Source organism: Euprymna scolopes, chromosome 12, assembly GCF_053919585.1.
Source record: "Euprymna scolopes isolate OS-2025 chromosome 12, ASM5391958v1, whole genome shotgun sequence".
In the NCBI taxonomy this organism is placed as follows: domain Eukaryota; kingdom Metazoa; phylum Mollusca; class Cephalopoda; order Sepiida; family Sepiolidae; genus Euprymna; species Euprymna scolopes.
This window is the reverse complement of record NC_136493.1, coordinates 137,962,064-137,978,073: the sequence shown is the minus strand read 5'-3', so window position 1 is coordinate 137,978,073 and position 16,010 is coordinate 137,962,064. Positions and strand designations below refer to the sequence as shown.

The following is a 16,010-nucleotide window of genomic DNA, read 5'->3' as shown; positions in this document are numbered from 1 at the left end:
TTGTGTGCTTAAAATTTAACATAACTTTTCAAGAACTATCCTTTTGTAGAAACCAATACTGTTAGGCTGCTTCCCAGCTGATTGTAGCATGGTTGTTTTCAAGTCCAATCTTAACAAATTCTTGTTGAGCAGTCTTCTTAAGTAATCAAATTCTAACCAGCATCAACTATTGTTACCAATAATCATTTTGTTTCACTGTCGTCCTGACAAACTTATTGACTCTTATCTTTGAGTGGCCTATGGACCTTGATAAACGGACGTGTTTGTACAAAAAAAATTCTGATAAAAAAGAAATTTTGTGTTTTTGCAAAGAATAAAGTTTAAAAAAAAAAAAAAAAAAAAAAAAAAAAGTGGGGTTTATTCTACCCCCTCCATTATATGCGAATTCACCCAAAAAGCAAAATGAGATTCTACTTTTTGGTGAAGAGGGGGGAGCAGTTACATGTAAACAGTCTAAAAAACTTGATGGTAAAAGAAAATAAAACAAAAAAGAAATTACTTAAAAACTTTAAAGTGGGGGACCATTTTTCATATAAATTTAACGTAAAATGATTATCCACTTTCAAACCAGATAGCATTTTTAAGGAGATGTAACAAATTTTGATTTTGTTTATTTGTTAAAAAAAAAAAAAAATCTAGGACATTTTCTTACTTTCTTGGAAATTAATTGTGTGCGTGTGTATTTTCCAGGCTGTTTACATGTAATTGCCTAAAATGATAGAATCTTCTTGAGGGAATTAGCATAGGATGTTGGAGTAAAATTAAGAAAAAAAAAAAAAGAAAAGATAAAATTTGTCAGCTACAAATTTAATTCTTGAGCAGAAAAAGAACATTGTCTTAAGTATTTCTTAAAACAAAAAAGCAAAAAATAAAAACAAACAAGCAAAAAATAAAAACAAACAAGCAAAAAATAAAAACAAGCAAAAAAATATAAACAAACAAGCAAAAAAGGGAAATCTACTGACCATAATGACTGCCCTTCCTTGCGGGCCTGGTTCCAGGAGCCCAAATACAATAAATTTGAAGAGGACGACATAAAAGATGAGGGTAAATAAGTTCCTATAATCGAAAAGTGAGTGAATGAGGGGGACTGAGCCCATTGTCCAATCACAGCAGAGAGGTGAAGGGAAAAGCAGCAACCATTGGTTGATTGAGAAAAGGTAATTGAAAGTCATCTGACGAGTTGGTGTCTTGGCAACAGATGCAGGATTATCAAATCTGCAGACGAGGAAGAAAAAGTAAGATAAAAACATTGGTGAAAAAAAAAAATAAATAAAAATAATTTTTTTTAGTCTCGCTATACCTACAGTGTTGAGTTTTTACATTAGTTTATGTTCCAGAATTTTTGAGATAAGCATTAATTATTTCGATTATCCAGATTACTATTCTCATCTTTGTTCAGCTTTTTAACAATGGTAACTGCACAGGGTGAAGTAAACCATCGAGGAGAGTAGGGTGTCATAAAGTTTCCCTGAAGGAATCTATCTATCTATATCTATCTATCCATCCATCCATCGCCCCATCCATCCATCCAGTCGGACTCCTTGCCCGTACCAATGTGGCACTTTCTCTCCAGATTTCCCTGTCTTCCATCAAGTGCCTCAGATCTTCAGGATCACAATTGGCGTCATTTCCTCCGCAAACATTAGCCCAAGTCAGAGTTCATGCAGAGATGGCAACAGTCCAGGATTACTTCATTAGGCTATATTGTTGGATGAAAAAGACTCATTTCAGTACTAAATCGTGGTAGAATGAGAATATAGTCTCTGGTAATCTGGTAGGGCCATTCATGGTGGACAACCTGATATAGAACCTAAACTGGCTAACGGAGCTCTGGTGATGTCATGGGGAGCAGCATGACACTGGCGTGCTTTGGCAGAAGAACTAAAGAACCAATCAATGACAGTGTACAAAAGATGTTGAATGGAAGAATCAATCATTGATCGATGGTCAGGGTTAATCAGTCTAATTAAGAGATGACTGCGTTTCACTTGTAGACGTAGCTCACACAGATGATATCCGAGCTATTGAAAGATTCAATGTGACTCGTAATTAAACCATGATGGAACATGTGCTTTGACCATTCAGTTGCATCATTTACACACTGTTTAGCAGGGAGAGAAAAGATATTGCTCTATGGGATGTCTATGATGGATTTTCAACTAGTGCTTTTAAAGTATCTACTCATTTTGAGCATTTGTTCTTTAGTTTGGTGTTGAAAGTTAAGGGTGATATCTACCAGCATAACAAGGTGATCAACATAGGTATTCATCATACAAACCTTAGGTAGTCAAGAATAAATCAAGAAGTGAGGCTTGCTGATCCTCATGATCTCGGAAGCAAGTCGAGAAAACGACAGTCTGTGAAAGGGAATGTAGTATAGATAAACTATGCACTGTTATTAGCTGCAGCTTGAGAAACAGTCAATTATTGTAGTGGATATTAAAATTACCAAATGCATGTGGCACTAGTATATAAGGAGAATGCTGTATCTATACTGTAAAAACCTCGGCTGAATGGTATATAGTCCTAGATCGAAGGAAAACAATCGAGTAAATATAAGTAACGAATGCTGGGTTTCAGCGTCAGTCTAAGCACATGAAGGTCTAAGGCACATGAAGGTCTGTCTGATTCTAGATTTTTCTCCCTATTCAAGAATAGGGCGTTATGAATATAAACTTCAATTCTATGTATACATCAGTCTGAGCTATTATGGCAAAGTGAGAAATATCCAATGACGTCAAAGCAATTGTAGGGAACTTGAGAGTGTAGGTTAGTTTCGCCAATGCTAGGATAATCAGGGAATTTACTAGGAAAAATGTTTTTACTTGATTTAAATTAGTTCTAAGTAATCATATTTGTGAATGCAAGCCTCAAGGGAGGAGGTAAATTGGTTGTATGCTTACGTAGGTGTCTGTTTGTTCTTGTCCAAGATGTAATTCCATATAATTGCTTCAGATTTAGCGTAGAGTGGGCTGGGAAAATTTGGTATTTATTTAATGCCAGTACGCTCATACAAGTAGACCATTAGTTGAATCTTGATCCATGGTGTTGTGGCCTTGGAAAAGTCCAAGGAAGATAAGTGCAGTGTCCGTTTCCATGCATGACATGGCACTACAGTTATCCTGATATTATACAACTGATGATAGATCAGCCACCCTTTGGGGCTATCTAAAGTTAGGGCTTCCATACTATCAGGTAAAACAGCAGTTAGACAAATTGTCAAACTTGGACCTTCAATCTGTCAAACAATGAAATATTTGATCTTCTTTAGACATCTTTTTGAACGTGAGAATCTTTATATCAAAACTAGACTACCTGTGACCCGTTGGGTCAATATGTTATATTAGCTATGGAATTCATGTATGAGCGTGACACTTGTGACGTAAAGAAAATAGTCTTTTTTTGACATCAGAAACATTTCTATGAAAGTATATTAAAATGAAAAATCACTGACGGATCACTCAAACATGAAAAACAAAAAAAATCCTCCCTATTCGTGTAAAGTTACCTATTTTTCCGAATAATCGCTCAAAAATCGAAAATTAAACATGATTTTCCTACGAATCGAATGCCGACAAGTCATTTAACAGCAAAAACACACATGAACCTACTAATGAGAAATATAAGAATGAAAAACCCATACTGGAATCCTTCAACAAAGTTATAGAAACTTAAAATCTAAAAAAAAAAATAATTAATAAAACCTGAAGCAAAAAAATAAAACCTAAATAAATAAAATGAAACTAATATTGAAACAGATTAGTAAATGTGTCAACAAATTCACCGTTCTCACACAACTATTTTGTATCTAGAAATGTAAACAAGAAATAAAGAAGGAAGGACGGAAGGAAAAGGGATGAATAGAGAGTAGTAGTAGTAGTAGTCTTGGCTTTACTACAATTGTTCTTATGTTTGTCAACGGGTTAAAGTTGTTTAGTTATAAGAAAATAGCGACAGTATAGTTGTAATAAAGAATAGTTGCAAAACGCCCCCACTCTTCCCATATTAAATAATAATTTTGAAATAATAACGTTAATATTTCAGTGCGCAGGTCAAAATCTGCAAAAGAAGCGATTTGTGTTTGTTTACGTTGTTATGGGTTAATGTTTATGTGCACATGTGCAACCGGATGTCGTAAACAGGAAAGTGGGTTACATCACTCGTTACAAGGTCATTTGAGTTTTATAATTATATAGATTACATAGTTTTTACTAAATGCAAAAAAAGCTCTATGCAAATTTTTTAACAGATGCCCCTGAAAAAGGTCAGAGGTTACACATCCAAAATGTTGTGAAAATAATAACTAATAGAGAATATTAGTCTGAATAATGAGTTATACAAATTAGCAATCGTCAACTCGAAAGTTCCAAAATATAAATCATCTTTGTTCATTACATAAAATATGAAAAGTCCGTTATTTTTTGTTTTTCATTTTACGTGATTTTTGATCGATTCTTATTGAAATGCATTTTCAGTTTCAAGAATTGTTCTCAGCTTTTCTTTTTGGTTTTAAAAGATTCACTCGGCAAAATGTTTAAAAGACTCACTCGGCAAAATGTTTAAAAGACCCACTTGGTAAAAAGTTAGAAAGACTCACTTGGTAAAAAGTTAGAAAGACTCACTTGGTAAACACGGGCAACTCAGCTCCCATGATTTTGATCCGAGCAAGTAACAAGAAGAGGGTGCTGCCGACCAAAAACAATGACCTCAAGATGGCACTCCAGAGCCACGGAGGAGGCAGCGATATGCCCCGGACAAATTTATTAACAATTTCCCAAATTTCTTTAATGGTCATCTGCAAAGAAAACAAACAAGAATACAAATTAAAAAAAAAAAAAATGTCATATTTTCAATAAACGTTTTTTTCAGTTTGAGATTTCTTTTAGAAAGAGAAGAATATAAAGAAACAGTGTTATTTTCTGTTCTGTTCCCCTTTGTTCATAAAAATGAAATAAAAGAAAAGGCAATGTTTTCTTCACAAAAGCAACAATAACAGGATTGGTTTGGTTGTTTTACGGCATATCAACCCTTTTCAGGTTATTTAATGCTGAATCCAAAGATTTTGAAGAAAACTTTTTTAATAGAATATATTTGTCGTTTTCAAGTCGGTTTCTATTTAACCCATAGTTGGAACCCTAACAGGTACTACCACTCCGGGTCAGAGTGGACCTGGGAGCAATGGTAATTAAAGGGTGGCTCCACACTCCCTAAAGCCCGCAAGCTGGGGCCTTACCATTGGATATAATTTTAGGTCATATCCAGGACCACAATAACAGGAAGAGGACGGTGGCTAAGTGGTTAACGACACGAACCAACAGTCTGAGTGTGACAAGTTTGAATCTAGTTTGTTCAAATGAACGATTGAATGGTGTTCAACAACATCATCATCATCATCATAAATCGTGGTTCAGAATAACAAAGCATCTTCAATTATCATTTGCGGCTGACATTCTTATTTACCCTCACCTCTCTCCTTTTCCCCAAGAACTAATGTGACATGATGCAGAAATTAACAGAGTTGGGTCAATTACTAAACACCACAAAGATGTACATGACTCTTTGGTGTCCAATAATGGGCACTAAGACTATGAAGGAACTTTTTACAGCATCCCCTTTCAAGGAGAAATTAGCAGGGCTTAAATAGAGTTCCAGCAGCAGTGTCAAGTCTAAATAGTGCTGACTTTTCATACAAACTCATATGTATATGAATAGAATTGTTTAAAATTATAAAATATTTTATACTGTCGACAGAAAAAAAAGGAATTATCAATAATCATGAATCTGAAGTAAGTGGAGATAAAAAATATAAATCCAATCTAAAACAAAACTTAAAAAAAAAAATAAAAAATAAAAAAAAAAAAGTAGAAAAATACATAAACTGACCCGTTGTGCAATAAAGACTTCATAGACACAACAGACGCCAATGACTGTAATTCCTTGCTCCTTACATAACATGGCCACGGCAACCAATAACACAGTCAGCAACAAAGACAGCCAATCTAGGCAAAGATTAGAAAAACAAAATGCAAAGAGAATAAAAAAGAAAAAATAGAAAAAGATCATATTTTTCATTAAAGGGCGAATAATATACATAACTAAAGTTCAAAGTTGTTTTTTTTTTTTTGTACAGGGTGTTTGGAACAAATTTGATGTTTTTTGGAAAGGAAAGAAAAAATATCTATCTTGACCAATAATTAAAATATTCTTAAAATTCAAACCACATCTTTTAGAGGATATTTTGTTGAATACAGTTGTGTTGAACACAGAAGTCACCCTGAACCTCCACCATGGCCTTCATGCAGGACCTGAATCTGAAGCATGTGTTTTTCATGGTGCCTTTCGAAAGACACCTGAATACCAGCTTGATCTTATAATCAGCTTGTTGTTTGTAATGCAGACAGTACTGTTCATGTCTTTGTCAACTGTGTCCTGTGATAATAGTTTATAGGTCGCAATCAGACAAATTTGGAGGGCAGATGCTGAGACTAGTAAAGTCATGCAAGTTCTAAACCAATCATTTCTAGTTTTTTCCTGAAGGCATGACTTGGAGCGGAGTTCTGCTTGCCACACGTATGACCTTTCTGTGGCCACTCTCTCCATAAGTACTTAACAACAGTAGACAGCAACTCAATATAAACATTTAAATTGTGTCGAATGTGGGGCTGCATGATGGTAGGCTAGTCACTTGTTTGGCACATTGTGCAACTGGTTCTAAGAAGATCCAAAGCATCCTCAAGACGATTGACTATTTGACCTTGTTGAGAAGTTTCTTGGCTTTTGTAAAGTGATTCTCTTGAGTCTTGTTGATAAGTAGTTAGCCATTGCAACTTTTGTATTAGGAATACCAAAGATCTTCATTCTGAACTTTTTTCATCGTCGCCAGTCCAATATCTATTTCATTCATCAAGGCCAGCATTGCCATACCTGGTTCCTGCCACACTGTTTTTTTTTTTAGATTTATCAATGAATTTCATTGTAGAGACAGACAGTAAAAACACCTGTTATGATACGTCGTCTTCATAATTCTCCAGCTCACACTTCAGAGCTTTCAAAAAACACTCGGCTGCTTGATAGTTGTGGGCATGATAAACATTAAAAAAAGGAAGGAATAAGTGATGGGGGGGGGCATATGACCTTCGGTGCATGGGTACATGGTGGAAGTACTGACCATTTCGTCAAAAACAAACTTACTTGTTGCTGAGTGATATGCAGTAGCTTTAGAATAATTCAAAAGTGCCGCTAAATAAAACAATGAAGACAAAGTTTCTGCTCGACCAACAACTCCCGTCACCTGTAAAAATGGAAAAGAAATCATATTTTAATCACAAAATTGATGAACTCCTAATCATCATAGTGGAAAAAATAGTAGCAAATTCAATGAAGCATAGACTAATCACTGTACAAGAAAATGAACATTTTTTTTTCTTTTAGAAAAAAAGAATATAAATAAATTGAAACTGAACTTTGGGGTCAAAGACAATGGTACAAAAACAAAAAGCAAAGATTTGCTAGTCAGAAGCAAAGATCAATCTTTCAGGTCAAATGTTTATATTGTTTTGCTTGTTTGGATAATTATTCTCATCTTGGATATTATTGGCACAACGTTTCGATTGATGAAATCTACGACCTTCATCGGGTGTAAAATCCATGTTTTTTTTTCAACTAATGAAAAGGGGTTAGCTCTGTATTGTAAGAAATCTAACCATAGATTTGAGGGTGTGTTCATAAATGATAAAAAAAAGGGTCAATTCAGAATTGTTTCTGGGTCTAAGTTGGAAAATATGACAAGATAACTTTATAGTTTAGAAAAAAAAAAAAAAAGAAATATGTGTGTGTGTGTGTATGTGTGTTTTCTTGTGTGTGTGTATGTGTGTTTTCTTGTGTGTGTGTATGTGTGTGTTTTCTTATATGCATGTTTATTTTTACACTAGCAGTAATATATTTCGTCGTTTTTTTTGCTGATTATTTTCCATGTGAAAAATTTTTTTTCTTTCATTTTATGTTCCATTCGAAAATATCTACATTGTTAAATTAATAAGTTAGCGAGTTGGATTGAAGAAAGTCCACACTGCCTTTAAAGTGCTTGTTTTTCATATCTAAAAGGGGAGTTTTTATAAGTTTGTATGTCTAACTAAAAGTCAGAAACTACATAAGACACTACCTACAAAGCAGATATACGGCATAATCACGTTGACACACTGGTTCCCGTCAGATCACTGAAGTTGATCACGAATGTTGAGCCTGATCATTACTAAAATGGGTGACCAATTTGGGAATTCCAGGCGCTGTATGTAGGAGGACGTCGACATCTCCCTGCAAAAGATGCAAAAAATCTAACATCATCTCCCCTGACAGGGATATACATATGACTACGGATCGCTTGTGAATTTCATACTCTGGTTAAACGCAAATAGAATTAGTGCCGACACACACACACACAAAGCTGGATACATTGGGGGTGTTGGTAAAACAAAAAAATTTTCCATTCACTTTTGGTGCAAGAAATACTAGTACTTGAGAAAAGGGGTAGATAGGAGTAATAGATAGGAGTAATAGATAGGAAAGAAAACATTTCAAAGAAAAATGTTACACACACTTTTCAATGCTTCTATTTTGTTGTCATTGTCTACCCTTTCCTCGCCGGGCAACATCAAGTAGCCATGTCGGTTTGATATAAAATAACAATGTCTATGCTTCTGTTTTGTATTATTATAATAGAGTTAAGATGAAGTGTTGAGGGTGGAGTGGGGGTCATAAGCAACAAGAGAGATTGAGGGATAGAAATACTTACAGCTTCAGTGTGAATTGGATGCAGAGAGAAGAGCAGAGCTGCAATGAAGGCTGTAAATTCATTCACAAACAAACTGCAAACTCTGGCAAAAGAAAAAAAAAATCAAATCGATTAATGAAGAAAAGAAAAACAAAACATGGAGAAATAAAATATTCCATTGTAGATGCATATGTCCAATGGCAAACAAAATTTGAAATTGAGATTAATTTCTCACCCCCCCCTCCATTTCCCAACCTACAGAACCAGAGAGTTCACTTATAATTGCCTAAAATGTAAAATATCGTTCTTTTTTTGTGTGTGTGTGTGGGAGAGGGTGATGGCAGCAAAGGGTGTTAAGCTACAGTACATGTTTTCATATAGAAAGTATCTACTGATATGTTTTAAAGGAGACAGAAAGACATTTATGAATAAAACAAGAGTATTTTATCTCCCCTCCCCCATATACCCATGAATCGTTTGAAGTATGGCAGTTAACATTTTCAGAGAGAGGAAGGAAAGTGAGGCATAGCAAGGCAAAACAAAATATGACAGAAGAAGGAAGAGCTATAAAAACAAGAAAAGAAAAAGAAAATACAATATGGTGGGGGGGAAAAAAAGGGACATAAAGCTCTAGGGATTCAACCAGTTATCATAAAAAAAAAATGTTGAATTTTGCTTTTTTTGAACTATAAAAAAGTGGAATTCTGTTAAAAATCTGAAAACACATTTCTGATAAAGTTGGCAAAAATGGAGAGTATTCTACCCTACTAAAAGCAGTTATTATCTATTCTTGAGGTCTAGGTTGGAGGACATCAAATGTTGAAGAAAAAGAAAATCATACCAAACATGTCATGCTGTAGAAATTTTGTAAATTTAAAAGGAAAAGAAGTCAACAAAAAACAAGACTCAAAATCATTATAAGAGTTTCATTCACCTTCGCCCAGCAATTAAAATGACAAAACCTAATATATAAAAGGCTATATGTCTGTCCGTCCGTCTGTCTGTCTCCATATTTCCAGCTATCACTTCATTTCGAAACTAAAAGTCACAGAGTGGCACTAGGGGCCTCAAATGATTGGATTTTTTTTATGAACCGTTCTTTTATGGGGTTTTAGCCGATTAAAATAGTTTTTAAGGGGTCCAAAAGAGGTCAGAATTAAAAATCGTTATACATTTTGTACATTCATCTTAGTTTATTTTTAATCCGTTCATATACGTGTCACATGGGTAAAGTGGTAACGTCACCAGCTTTGAATGCTACAGTTTTGCTTTCGATTTCGATTCTAGCTGATGACACTCAAAATACTTTTTTTTTACTTTTGAAATTACGACTACAATAATATATACAAAATCTGGACAAATTAAAATATCATATTTAAGTGTACTTTACTTCTTAATGAAGTAAAACACCCAGCTGAATCCGCAAGATAACTTTATATATTAGGTATATGTATAATTAGATTTTTCTAAATGATGGATGGCAGCCATTAGCAAAGATTTGTAGATCTTAAGGATAAGAGTACGCTTGTTTCTGAATTTTTGAGATGAGGATGTATTATTTGCATTATCTGTTACCATCTTGAGTGTTATTCACTCTTTCTGTCAAATCTTTCTGCACAGAATTTCAAACTTCATTTCATCCATAGAGGTAGCATGTTCTCATTCCATCAGCCATGACTGGGCAGAAGTCTTAAGTAAATCACAATTAAACCTTGAACCACCAGAAGAGGATCACTTAGAACTGAATTTTACTTAATACTTTATCCATTATGCCACAAATCCACTCTTCATTGTAGGGAGAAGATTTTAATATATTTCTCCATTCATTTCTAAACATGAGAAAATGACATTGTGTCTGACTTTGACAATGTGTGGAGGCAAGCATGTACAGATAATAAACTTACTATGAATAATAAGAAACCTCTTGCATCATTTCAAAACCATCCTGTATTGTTACTACTCATCTACTTGTAGCATTTCATTGAAACAACATTTTACTTAGTTATTAGAAATAAAATTATTTTACCTACTATTATGATATAGAAGCAATTTTAAGAAATAAAGTTTGATATTTCTTTTAAACATAATTGTTTACTGGTAAGCTTAAATAGATAGATTGATGTAAAATTTTTGTTATTAATGTTGTAAGCTGGTGTTGCTGTTTAGATTCTCATTGTAAAATGTCTTATTACATCTAAACTGAAACTTAAAAAAAAAATAGAATGAATCAAAATTATGTTGTTGCAAACAACATGGTGCAAGGATAAAAAAGAAAAATTGGATAGTCAGAATCAAATATCGATCCATCAGATTCAAAACTGTTGATGAGAAACAGAACCGTTTATTCATTTTATCATATACATGTTTTGATAATTTGGATGAGTGGAAGAATTAGTATAAGTGCCTATAACAATACAAAATATGGAATCATTAATCTATGGCCCCCCCCCCCGCCAAACTTTCACAAGAAACACTAAACTAGCTGAAAACATTATCAATAATTTTCCCCACTCTTTATCTGTGCCTAAACCTAAACATAGATTCCATGATCAAAGTTTCTTTCTTAGAACTGCACGCCTGTGGAATTGTATTCCGTTTTCCTGCTTTCCAGCTGTCTATAATATGGTTGTCTTCAAGTCCAACGTGAACAAGTTTCTGATGAGCCGTTCCACTTAAGTTAACAAATTTACCGAACTTCCATTACTATTGATTACTATATTGTCCTTTTGACTACTCTACACTCTTTAACCCTTATCCTTGAGTGGCCGATCGGCCTTGATAAGTGGTGACGCCTATGTAAAAAAAAAAAAATCCAACACTCATTAGATTTATTACATTCAGTTACATACTAATAGCAGCAAGTCCTAGGAACATCAACCTGAAAGAACAGTTGGAAATGACTTATATACCATACATTACGACCATGTAATCCCTACAGCCACCTACCTGTAAAATGCTGCCGTGAAACCTGACATAGTTATATGGAACAAGTCAGAAAGAATGGCAACCTTGATTGAAGTGAGTGTCCCTAATGATGGCGGTCTGAACAGAACTGAAGGAGAGAAACAGATCAAATACCAAGGTCTCATGTATGATATGAAAAGAAACTGAAATCTAAAGGGGATATCAATCATACTAGTTATCATAGGTGCCACAGGACTTATAAAGAAGAACCTGAAGTCCTACCTAACTAATATTCCTGGTGAACCAAGTGTAAAAGAAATCTAGACAATTGCACTTAAGGGAACAGTGAGGATACTAAAAAGAGCTCTCAGTTGGTTTCAATAAAAAGCAGGGCAATGTTGGCAGCTGGTTTTGCTGTCCCATACCCAACATTACAATCTTCAAAGAAAGAAAATTAAAAAAAAAAAAAAAAAAAAAAAAAAAAGGGAAAAATAGCATTTGAAAAGGCATGAACCCTTGATTTCTCTTCATCTATAGATAAAATAGTTTACTTTCAGATTAACCAATTACAATAAGTAGCTGTCTGGCTTGGAGCAAAGTGTAGTACGCGTTTTGATGCTACAGCTTTTCTGTGTTCAGTTAGTGAAGGAGATGTCTTTCTAGATTGAGACAATTTTTAGTTTTGTTCAATTCCCGTGTGCCCTTCTATAGGGAGCAATATTTTCTCCATATTAGAGATTGCTTGGTCGTCAAATGACGAAGTTAAACCAGAAATTCACATTTGGTTTTCTGGAAAAAAAAAACAAAAAAAACAAACAAAAAAAAAAACCAGTGTTTCAAACAAATGTTTGTTGTAAAATGTTATTGTATTATTTAACGGACAAATGAGAGCGTTTTTGTTATTTGTGCTTAGGATTGAGTATTTTAATGTATTATGGAATGTGAATGGTGGCTTTGATGCACACAATTTAATCCGACATACAATGAAAAGAAACACCGAAAAAGGAAAAAAATTTGCATTTTACAAATCGTAATTTTGTGTGCGTGGAAAGTAATTTGTTTCACATTGGAGTTTTTATTAACCATTCTTGTCTGTAGATAAGAAAGAGAGAGAGAGAAAGAGAGAGAGAGAAAGAGAGAGAGAGAGAGAGAGAGAGAGAGAAAGAGAGAGAGAGAAAGAGAGAGAGAGAGAGAGAGAGAGAGAGAGAGAGAAAGAGAGAGAGAGAGAGAGAGAGAAAGAGAGAGAGAGAAAGAAAGAGAGAGAGAGAGAAAGAAAGAGAGAGAGAGAGAAAAAAAAGAGAGAGAGAGAGAGAAAAAAAGAGAGAGAAAAAAAGAGAGAGAGAGAGAGAGAGAGAGAGAGAGAGAGAGAGAGAAAAGAGAGAGAGAGAGAGAGAAAGAGAGAGAATGAGAGAGAAACTAGCAGAGAATGAGAGAGATTGTTCTTGAGCTTTTATGCATCATTTTAGTTAATAATAACTTAATAATCTAAACATCACAAAAGACAGAAAGAGAGAAGAGAATGACAGAGAAAAAAGAAAATGGGAGAGAATGAAAAAAAAGAGACAATAAAAGGAAGAATGAAAGAGACGATTCTTTAGTTTTTATGCATTTTTTAATCATCCCAACATCTGACAAGAAAAAAAAAATAAAAATAAGCACCTCATCATCAAAACGGGGCTGGGGGTGGGAAAAGCAACAAAAAAAAATAACTTTGAGCTTTCTTTGTTTCTTTCTATTTATAAGAAGACACAAGTTGTATTTATCCGGTGTTCATCTCTGCATGTTCCGGCATTATTACTGATGGTCTTGAATTTTCTCATTTCAAACAAGCACGGAGAAACTCTTGCTTAACAATACACTATCAGCGGTGTCCATTGTCTTTCAAAATGGGAAGGGAGGGGGCAACCTATCAATTTATAATTGGAAGAGAGAAAATGCTTTACTGTTGAAAACACTAAAATACATAACAAAAATAATAAAATTGGTTTAAGTTGTAAGTTCTTGCTGTAGAATCGTTTTCTTATCTAAAGAAAAAAAAAAATGTGGGGGAGGAGATTATTTACATACTTTTATACCCCCTCCTTTCTTATTCTCTGCCTTTCTCTTTTATTTCTCTGTCATTCTTTTTCTTTCTCGCTCTTTATCTCTTTTTGGTGATCAGGTTACCCCACGCTGATGTTTGGATAATTAATATGCAACAGTTATCCCTATCCATAATAAAAGAAGCGCATTTTTCCCCCCTCTGGACCAAAGTACACTAGGTTTGAAACTGCGCATGCGCATTTATTATGTCTAGCCAATTACCCACTATCTTATGTAACTTTAGAATGGCATTACATACATATCTATGTGTGAGATTAAAATGTTACGTTATTTCCAAGTAGCGCCACGATCACAATCTAAACATCTACAGAGCAATTAGATCATATTTTTCTCTTTGACTATTCTGTTTACCACTACTCCCACTTGACTCTGGCACCAATCTTCACATACTCCTACTTTCCGCAGTTCTTAACTGATTAATATCCACATACACATATAACATTTACACTTTCTTACTTTTAAATAATAATTTCTCTCTTGCCGATATCTGCCACCACTGATTGGATGAGACGTAGACATTCTTCTATTCTGATATTCGATTCTTCCACCATTAAACGAACGCTTCCACACTTACAAAACATGTCGCCATTTATTTACATATCCATTTGCTTCTTTTTACTCTTTCCTAAATTATCTACATTATCTTTGCATTACAGGACTTTTCCTGTATTGTTTAAAGTCATTTCATGTTTCATTGTATTTATTCAGCCACAGAAATTCGCAGTCAAACGTACATAAACCTCAGTCTTCCTTCATCCACTCCTGTCATTACTGGCTCCTCCTTCTCTTTCACTCTCTGATTTGTTTATCAATTGCCCTCTGCTAAGCTGATTCAGTTAGCAAAGTCACCTAGCTGTTTGTTCACTTCGATTCACCTCTACTTTCCAAGACAGAAAGGGGGAAAGACAGATACAACACGTATTTGAGCATACATTACTTCATAAAAGCTAACACCATTTCAATTGTAATATTAATTCAATACTAAATACTTATGTATGACAAAGAGATAGAGAGAGAGAGAGAGAGAGAGTATAATAATTAACTAATCTCAACGACACGCATGTGTTAAAAATGTTACTTCCGAAACAAAAAAAACCCAAGTTATCGGTGGCCCAGTTGCTAAATCTGTCATCTCATTTTTGTTTTACACCAACTTTTCATCTAAACATTACACGTTTCAGCCTGCAGTTTTTTTGGTTTTTTTTGCAGGTACTAGCTGCTATTTAAATTTTTGCTACGGGGTTGCTTCAATTTCTTTTTTTTTTTTTTTCCACACGCACAGGTAACAATTATTATTATTATCTGTTTTGTTTTCATTTTGTGAGTACTTTAAGCAATGTCAAACGATTGCAAAGAACGGAGCACATAATCTTGTGACGTCAGACTTGTGTTAACTATACAAAGTATAGAGCAACAAAAGTGATAAATGATTTTTTAAACTCTGTTTATTTTCTTCAAACTGCAATAATAATGAATCTTTGTAAAAGCTTTGTTAGGTTTTAAAGATTTACATTGTTTAAGGATTGTACATTAAATGTGAAATATGGATTTACAAAATATGTACGACTGTTCATTCGGTTAATTAATGGTTCCCATAATTATTGAGTAAAAAGAAACAAAATAGATATGGTATTGATCTACAAAATGTTAATTTTTTTGTGCACTAATAGTTTTTAATCGATTTTAATCTGGCAATGAAGTAGCTGGCAAGAGTTATGTTTGTATATGTTTATAACTTAATATTTCAAAAAACAAAACAAAAAAAAACAATTTTAAACACCCTTTTTAGGAAGTTTCTTTTTCTTGAAAATTCAACTGATAATACAATATATTAATTAGAAAAAATGCTATTAAAAACATAATATAAACTTTATATCACTTTTTTAATTGCAACTTCAAGGTAAGTTTTTGTTATGTTTTCACGTTCGAAATGCTTACTACATGGGAACGTTATTTTAAAGCATCAATTATGTAAATACGATTTTCATTTTGTAATTTCATTATTTTTAGACGATGGAAAACATTTTTTTAAAATTATTACTAGTTTATTTTGCCCTTCTTTTAAACTAGTCTGGGTATTGCCCGAGTGTTTGGAGGTGTGTGTTGAGCAAAAAAGTGATAGCAGATAGGCAGGCACGAACACCTACCACAAAGGAGGAAAAGAACGTGAAAAACAAAAAAATGTGATGTCTTTGCCATTGCGCCCATTGCCACACCAGAAGTGGTGAAG

General features: G+C 34.0%; 1 protein-coding gene across 3 annotated transcripts in view; it reads right to left on the bottom strand.

Moving 5' to 3' along the window:
- The window catches only part of LOC145291509 (protein O-mannosyl-transferase TMTC3-like), a 111,318-nt gene that overhangs the window by 33,474 nt on the left and 61,834 nt on the right, over positions 1-16,010 (bottom strand). For 2 of the 3 annotated variants that reach the window (XM_080137477.1, XM_080137478.1), the window contains 5 exons: positions 8,795-8,876; positions 7,195-7,294; positions 5,887-6,002; positions 4,626-4,798; positions 966-1,218 (listed from right to left, as the gene is read on the bottom strand). In XM_080137477.1, coding sequence (XP_079993603.1) covers positions 966-1,218; positions 4,626-4,798; positions 5,887-6,002; positions 7,195-7,294; positions 8,795-8,876 — 724 coding nt within the window. Of the gene's footprint in view, positions 1-965; positions 1,219-4,625; positions 4,799-5,886; positions 6,003-7,194; positions 7,295-8,168; positions 8,290-8,794; positions 8,877-16,010 lie in introns of those variants that run through there. The other variant, XM_080137479.1, reaches the window with a different exon arrangement.